The 8,200-nt window shown below is 42.3% G+C and overlaps 1 protein-coding gene across 1 annotated transcript in view; it reads left to right on the top strand.

The window, feature by feature from the left end:
• Positions 1 to 1,052: 1,052 nt before the first annotated feature.
• LOC131885672 (zwei Ig domain protein zig-8-like) overlaps positions 1,053 to 8,200 on the top strand; it is a 29,617-nt gene continuing 22,469 nt past the window's right edge. Inside the window, exons 1-2 of the mRNA XM_059233787.1 lie at positions 1,053 to 1,527; positions 2,471 to 2,521. Coding sequence (XP_059089770.1) covers positions 1,509 to 1,527; positions 2,471 to 2,521 — 70 coding nt within the window. The 5' untranslated portion in view covers positions 1,053 to 1,508. The remainder of the gene's footprint in view (positions 1,528 to 2,470; positions 2,522 to 8,200) is intronic.

Genomic DNA, 8,200 nt, shown 5'->3' with positions numbered 1-8,200 from the left:
ATGTCAAATCAAACCCAGAGGTCTTGATCAATGGCTCGTCCAATTAATTTTTTCTCTCCTTGCTCCAAATTTCCAAAGCACAAACGTGAACACAAACCGGAAGGCAACAAAAAAAAAACACCGTGCCATTCCGAGGTTTTACGACCGTTTCCAAAGTGCTTTAGATCAAATGCCATCACTTCAAGACTCGGCAAGAAAAGTATGGAGTCGTGGTACAAATCCATTTTCGCCCTCGAGCACACGTCTTCACTTGCCCCACTACCTACGTACGTACGGATATAGCATAGTAGAAGCGAACCCGAGAACTCAAAAGGAATTGAAAAACTTTCAATTCCAGATTTGGCTATCTGTTGACATTGCGAGATTTGTTCCATCCACCATTGGAGGGCAAAAAAACTATGTGAGGAGCTTTAAATGCCATTTCGGGGTACAATAAAAGGCATTTTTTCACTTATTCCGTGCACGTGAGACATAAACGACCCACTATTATGAATATTATTCTGGTTCGCTGGAGAAAATCAGTTATGATATATTAGTGGTTGTCCTATAAAAATAACTTGTGATTTCAAGCAACATGTTTTTGAAGGCGGCCCTCCAGTCTGAATCATATCACGTTTGAGTGTGAGTGTACAATTATGCCGAGGTCAAGCAATTGTATTCTGTCATGCCTTCATGCGATATACTCTTTTTTTCAACCAAACAATGTGCATGTGCACTAGTGTTCAAACATTATTGGTATTTATAGCATACAACTGTTCCCAATCTTGTACTCATGAAAACCACAACTCTAGGTTCAAAACAGTAACGAAAGGCGTGTTTTTCATTCCCCCTCTCAAGATTCTATATTTTCAAGGAGATGGACTGACCAGCTCTGTGAGAACGAACGGCGTTTCCCTTCTCATTCCTCGGTTGACGAGTAGACCTTCCTTTTGATGTCGCGGGGGAACGAGGGGCGAAGAGGCCGGGAACGAGGGAGGGACGGTCTCGTGGAAGGCCAGAGGAAAAGGAGGGTCGTGGGGAGCTGTGAAGAGCCTGAGATCCCCGAGAGAAATTTGTGGACCCCGAAAACAATTGCCAGTCAGTCGTGAGTAGTACGAGTATAACTCGGAATTGCCCTTGTCTCTGTGGAGAGAAGACACGATCTAAGAGCACGAGGAGGGCCTTGAGCTCAAGAGAAGAAAAAGACCAAGACCAACGAGACGAGTGATGTACTTGAAATGTGAATGGGCCGCCATCATAATCGTTGGGGAGAAGTGTTTTGTTCCTTCGCTCGCTTGAGGCTCATTCTATTTGTCATGTCAGCAGGTGGATGGAACCGTAGAAGAGGTTTCTTGTAGCGAGGACAGTCAGTTTGGTCACTCGTTTGTGTTTCACCCTAAAAATTCGGGTTGGTTGGGGGCTCAAGTGCGTTTGAGTGTGTCACCATTTTCTTTTTTTCTTGTCGAGTTTCGTGTGCACACAGACAACCAAAACTAGATTGATCCACACCCATGAGGCCCAGACGTTAGATGAGGCCTCCCAACTCGGGTAAGAATGACAATATCCGGACCTTTGCCGTATGAAAACGCCCCCCCCCCTCCTCCTTCTCCTCCTTTTCACCCAACCCTCTTTGTGACAGGAATATTAAGCAATCTACGTGACCTTTCTCCTGAAGAGACGACCTGGCCACACATATCTCAATCAAAAATCATATCATAGCCATTTCATTGGAACCAGCCATGGCCTTCAATGCTTCTTCAGTCAGCCATTTTGCTCCCAGTAATAAACACTGTTTGCAGTCATTTTTAGGCTTAAGAGTGGCTCTTATTTCCTCCCCCTTTCTCAGGCAACAACAAATTGCCAAACCTGCTTGGTGCCTCTAGGGAAATTCAAATTTAGCCCCCATTTTCAGGATTTCGTGCACCAAACATTATGGAACTTTATTGTAATCCACTGCCTGGTGCATACCTAGATATGTAATTGGATATAGCTAGAAGCCACAAACAAAGGGATAGGAATGGGAACGGAAAATGCGGGTAGATTGACAGCCGATCGTTTCGTCATGGCTCAGACGATTGCGGGTCAAAAAGAAATCCCAGTTCTATGTACAGGTTGAATGGACTGAATAAAAAGGGATCGCAGTCAAGATGATCTTGATTCATCAATCAGTCTGTCTACGAGTTGTTTATAATCAATATGCCCCCGACAGACTCGCCTCTTCGTTCAAAACTGATTGGTTAGGTAATTCATAGAGATTGACAGAGAGGCAATTTGGTCTTATTCGTGCTTTTTTTCAATTTTGCAACATTTGAAAACGAGATATATACTCTTGTTTCATTCCCTTGGGTGTCCAATGAACTGCTGTATTTTTTTCGTATTTGCCATTTAATTCAATTATTGATCTATTTATATGTGTATATTAAGCTAGCCAGCCAGAAGTGTGTATTCATGGGGAAAGGACCTAATCGACATCCAATCTATTTTTTTACAGGTACCATGACGTCTAGGCTAGTGACTGTATGCATTCTTGTTATTTCGTGGGGTAAGTGAGTTTTCAGTTTAATTTCTTTTGGGGGGGTTTACTAGATTACTCGAGCATTTAAGAGACGGTTTATTTCAGTCACGCTACTCCTTACCAAGGGAAAATTGATATTAGCTATGTTGCCGGTAAACGTGTCATTCTCATCATCCATTTCGATGACGTCTTTTTTTGGTTTCATGTTGCCTTTACACTAGTTTTAGCTTCGTTCGATTTCCTGACCATTTATTTGGATACAGTCACGATTGAAAATGGACCAAAACCTTCCCTGGTAAACATTTCTAGAATTATGACCATCAGTCTCGAATCAGATGTAGGAATATCGACAACTGAAGGGATTTCGTGGTCATTTTATGGTAAATTCACGCCCTATTTATTCGGTCAGACTTCATTTTTCGCTCGTTTTCGAGGATGTCAGTTCAATGGGAAGAATTTAAATAGTAGAAATGGTTAAGGACTTTTCTTGGCTCCGATTCAAATGACCGCGTTTCTTGTACTACATATATGGTGCACTTTGCACCGAGTTCCATCCCTGAAGGCACCCATATCATGAGACCAGGATCAAATGGAACCATAAGCCTTTGTCATATTGGCCACTTTTTGCGGCCCATTGTGGGCCCTGGATTCAACACTCAATGGAGGCCGCTGCACCGCCGCCCAAGAAGCTCGGTTTCCTCTCCGAAATGATCATTTTTGGCGTTCCAAGTCAATACTTATTGCCTTGTTCCACTTTTCAAGCAGGCAACCTGTCTTTTCTTGAGGGAAATGTCTAATCTTTCAGAGTGAAGGAACAAGATCAGAGAAGGCCAACCATCATATCACTTCGTATGAAGCAAAACCAGGCCACCCCCGTCCTCCCTCGCATTTTGTGGGCGTGTATTTCCTGTACTTATCCCTCTACCAACGTTGACATGGCCACTTTTTCCATTTTTCTCATTGAGTGGATCATATGGACCAAAAGCGACCCCCTTCAATCCGAGTCAATGTCATCATTAAAAGCAGCTCAATTCAAGGGGTTTCTTTACCACTTTGAGGCTTTAGTATTTGAAAAGATTCGCTTAAAACGTCCTGAATATGTTGGTCACTGAAAGCAGTCTGCCACTTTCTGGAGGAGGCTAAACGTAGAGAGGGTTAGAAGGAACGACAACTTTTTGTCGATTTCTTTCGTCTCTTCGTCTTTGCTTTGAGTTGCCAGAGATGAGATTGACGAAAGAGATGTCGTGGACCGATTCGCGGGTGACTCGGAATTTGCAATCACATGAAAAGAGGTTACGAAATGGTTGTAATATGCATTGAAAACCAATTCCACCGAAGATAGAGAATGTGTGCATGGAATATCAAGTTTAGATCGGACGAAAATGAGTCATGTTCGTTCAAGCTCAAACCAGTCAGTCCATTGTAGTAGAAGTGTTTGAATTCCCTTGACTTTCTTCGTAATTAAACCCAATTCCCTTGATTACTTGCACCCTATATATGCGTCTTATAATAGCTGTACAATATAGTTGAGTGTCCGACTAGGACTTCCCGAAGACCAATATCAAATCCTGTCATGATTCATTCATTCATAAAATTGCTCAGACCTTATTCATGGAGGATCTTTAACATACCCCGGAAACTACCGTATGATTTCTCCAATGGGAAATGTGTTCCACGGAACAAGTTTCCGTCCCTCTTACGGTATCCGGACGTGTTGGACCATTCCTAGGTTTTACAATTTAGGCCCACAACTCAATGCTCGTTTTCAAGGTTGCCTGGGCGTAAAGCGAAAATTGTTTTTGATAATCATGGAGCTGTTTGTCACAGACAATGGCCTCTCATTAATTTTGGTCCGTTATTAGCTCTTTGTTTGTCGGGAATTCTCGTTGGAACAAAATGCAATCTTGAAACCATATCTCATTACAAAATAAGACAAAGTGTATGACAACACGTGTGTGAATCAAAACAAACTCTTGCCTTTTCTTCCACAAAACAAATTTTCTTAAAGGTACAAATCAATCTCATTCATTGTGATCCATGGTTCAGCCCTGGCTTTCATCACGTTTCCATTTGAATGGCTGGTTTATTCCAGACTACTGATATACAAAGATACATTCACAATTAACCAAGGTAGCATTGGCCGTTCTTGTCGGATAGGTGGCCTAACTGCTATTCAAATCCCAATAATCAAGCAAACCAACGTACGGACCCATCAAAAAAGAGGGCCTTGATGTTTGTATCCTTTTGGGAACGTAGGTATAAATTAGATTAGACGCCACTGTGACAAGAACTGTCTCTGGTTTCAAACTAAATCAATGTAATGCCTTCTCAATTAGTTATCCATGTAAAGCCTTATATTTCAAGATTCCCCCTAGTTTTTTGTTTGAATATTTCATTTTCCATCTTATCAATTGTGAATAATCAACGAACGGACTTTGCTGGCTACATTTTTGGGGCCCTTTGAAGACATTCTAGCGGATGATCATTTTGCCTGGATGAGTCGTTAGCATCCCCATCTTATAAAACCGACAAAAATAATAGTAAACAGTGGTGGTGAAGTATGACATATGTGATCCATTTGTACGAGAAGCGCCATCGACCTCGTGTTCTTCTTTAGGATATTTGGTTAGTTGGTACTCCATACAAGGCTCAGATGAATCCATCACTTTGAGAAAATAATCTTGCAAAGGTTGAATGGAGAGCCAATCCTTCAATGTTCAGATTGAAGAGATCTGTTGGTTATACTTGGGATAGAGTATCCTCATCTTAGTGAATTTTCGTCAGTGTAACTTTATCAAGGTCACAGAGCTGCAACTCAGTCTACTCATGTCCTCAATGTACTTCTTGGCAAGTTTGAATTTATGGGCCAGATTTGATGCGGCTTACCCCTATTATTCATTGGAACGTGGAACTACTCTCAAATATTCGATGTAGAGATGTGCCAAAACTCGTTTCGAGACTTGACAAAAATAACGTCATTGGACCATGACTCGGAAACGGATACAATACCCTCATTCCTATATGAGGATATCAATCTTTAAAAAGTCTCAATCAAATAGGTGAAGCGGTCTTTCGGAGTCATCCCTAGTTTCCAAGGAACGTGGTTTTCGTTCCATAGAACATCCTCGGTTTTGCACTGCAATGTAGAAACAAGAGGGAACGAACGAGATGGATCGCGCCAAAGGCAACCAGCAAACGTGGACAAGGCCTTGAAGTGACATTTTCTTGCTTGCGAAAGAAGTTAAGTGGCTCCGCTTTGATATTATGTCAAAACTACTTTGCCTCCTTTTCAACATGACCTCATCCCCGAAATGGTTTTACGCGTGTAAGCCGCACATTCCCCTCTATTTACGAATTCAAAACAGGACCATGGATCAGATCAATTCAAAGTTCCTCAATGCCCTCCATTAGTCAATGCCTTCTTTCTTCGTGGCCTTTGTCATGGAATACATGAATGTCAATCTCGCTCTACAATAGTAAAGTACTAGACAGCCGAGAGATTGACTTTGATCTCCGTTGAAACTGGACCACTGCGGCCAAGCGATGAAGCTCTTTCCATCCATCACAGTTGGAAAAAGGCCAAAAGTTTCCGGGTATCTTACCATATACACATACCGTACCGTCGAGGATGGTAGCTTAGTCGTCTCACATTCGTACTTGTTCTATCTATGGAGTCACTTTGGGTCCATGGCGAAAAGGCCAAGAAGGCTCGATTAATCTCAGACGAGCTTGGTCTGTTTCGGAGGAGTTCATCTGAAATTCAGAATGCGATGATCTGCCGCCGAGTCTTCATGTTCCATCTTATGTTCCACATGAATAGGCAGCAGCCAACATTTCCGGGAGGAAATCCGACTAATTTGGAACAAGGCAAGTTTGTATTGTCGGGAGCCATTTGAACATAATTTCGAGGACTGAAAAATGGTCTCGAAATTTGTCAAAAACAACATGTTTTCCTCCTCAGCCACGTGAGCACAAGTCATAAAACCATTGGAGAAGGAGCTGCCAAGCCACCCACCCGTCTGTTGGTTGGTTGGATGGTTGGATGGTTGGTTGGCCATTCCGTGTGGTAGTTTTCTTTGTTTTCATCCAACTCTGAGATAAATGGCTGAAGAAATTGCAAAAAACTGCCATCATTTTTGAATGCTGCCAGGCTAAGGAGTTGATACACGTGGTCCACAATGTTTGTGTAAGGCAATGCTATGCTACATCCTAGCCTGTGTACAAAACATGGCTTCCGTTGTCTCAGGTCTGTCCCTGCTGATTCAATGGTTGAAACAATTTGGTCCCCGTTCCACACTCGTTGTCAGAGGATAAGCTCTGAATGACAACGCAATCTAATGGCAGGAACTCGTCTAAGTTTTGAACCATTCGTCGTCGCCGTCGTCGTCGTTTCGGTCTTGGTTTTGCCCGCTTGTTTTCGTACATCTTGCTCCTCATGTTGCTGCATGAGACTCGAGGCAAATACTTCGCGAGAAAATAGGAATCAATTCACTTTTTGTGTCGTCTGGAACGCGCTCGAGACATGCAGACGACCTTGCTGCGGACTTTGAATTCGACGGGGTTCTTTTGTGTTCCCAATAATATTCCAGCGGAGAGTATTATTATTATTATTATTATTATTATTATTTTGGCACCACTCGTAAACTTTGCCTTTTTCTTTCCTTCGCCATGGCCTTCGAGTGTTCCATTCCAATGGAACGTACTCCTTGGGTCATTCTCATGGCTCCTTACTGACTTCGAAGAGTGAAGTTGGCATTGGCTTACAGTTCATAATTCACGGTTGTTCTAGCTAGTTTGTCTGGAATATGAAAGGAGGAGGTCTTGCTTCATGCTCAAGATAGAAACAACGACCAAAAGATCCCCGACCAACGGTTCAAGACCGGTAGATGCCGAGCTTATCAGATGAGAGTGCGTTTAGAATGCACAATTATTGGGAATAGGATAGTGTATGAAGTGGTGTGGAAAAACGAGAGAGACAGAACTGCATTAGTTTTGCAATACTCAATTTTGAATATTTTGCTCCGGATCCCCACTTGTGTGAGTAATGGTCAACTTCAATTTGAGAGTAAATATTAGAGCCCTCATTTTGTGAAGGAGCGTAGGATTTGCTTACACTGGGCCCAAAAAGTTGGATTCAACAACTAATTTCATTCAAGTGGCATACTTTGCACTGAATTTTTGGGCACGACATTAATATGTGACATGGATATTGTTAGAGTAACCTTTTTTCAATGACTTTGACTATGTTAGTCCTCATCCAAAATTTATTTTTTTTTTTTTATTTTTTTTTTTAAGAATAAGCCCTTTGTTTCAACTTTAATCATGGTACAACATGGGTTAGATGCTTCCCTAGTTACAACAAAAAATGATGCCAGTTCATTGTTCGTTATTGCAAGTGTGATGATTACATTTCTTTCACTGGCATTTTATGATGGCCGGGAGTGAGTGGCCTGTGCTTCTTGGCAACACTTCCCCTGGTCGATGTTCAGTTCACCTCTCAAGACGTCAGAGAAGCGACTCTTCGACTCTTGAATGCATTCCCTTTTAGTCCTAAAATGTCTGTGCAACTTGGCTTTTGTCTGAAAGTATGTTTAATGTCGCTTTGGCCGGGCTTGAGGCTCGGCCTTTTCGGGTCCGGAATCTTTGCACTAAGATTAAGTTTCGTCAGAGAGCAGCTCTGAAAGTGCCTCGTGTGCTTCGTGGTAC

Source organism: Tigriopus californicus, chromosome 8, assembly GCF_007210705.1.
Source record: "Tigriopus californicus strain San Diego chromosome 8, Tcal_SD_v2.1, whole genome shotgun sequence".
Classification (NCBI taxonomy): Eukaryota; Metazoa; Arthropoda; class Copepoda; order Harpacticoida; family Harpacticidae; genus Tigriopus; species Tigriopus californicus.
This window is presented reverse-complemented; position numbering and strand designations above follow the sequence as displayed.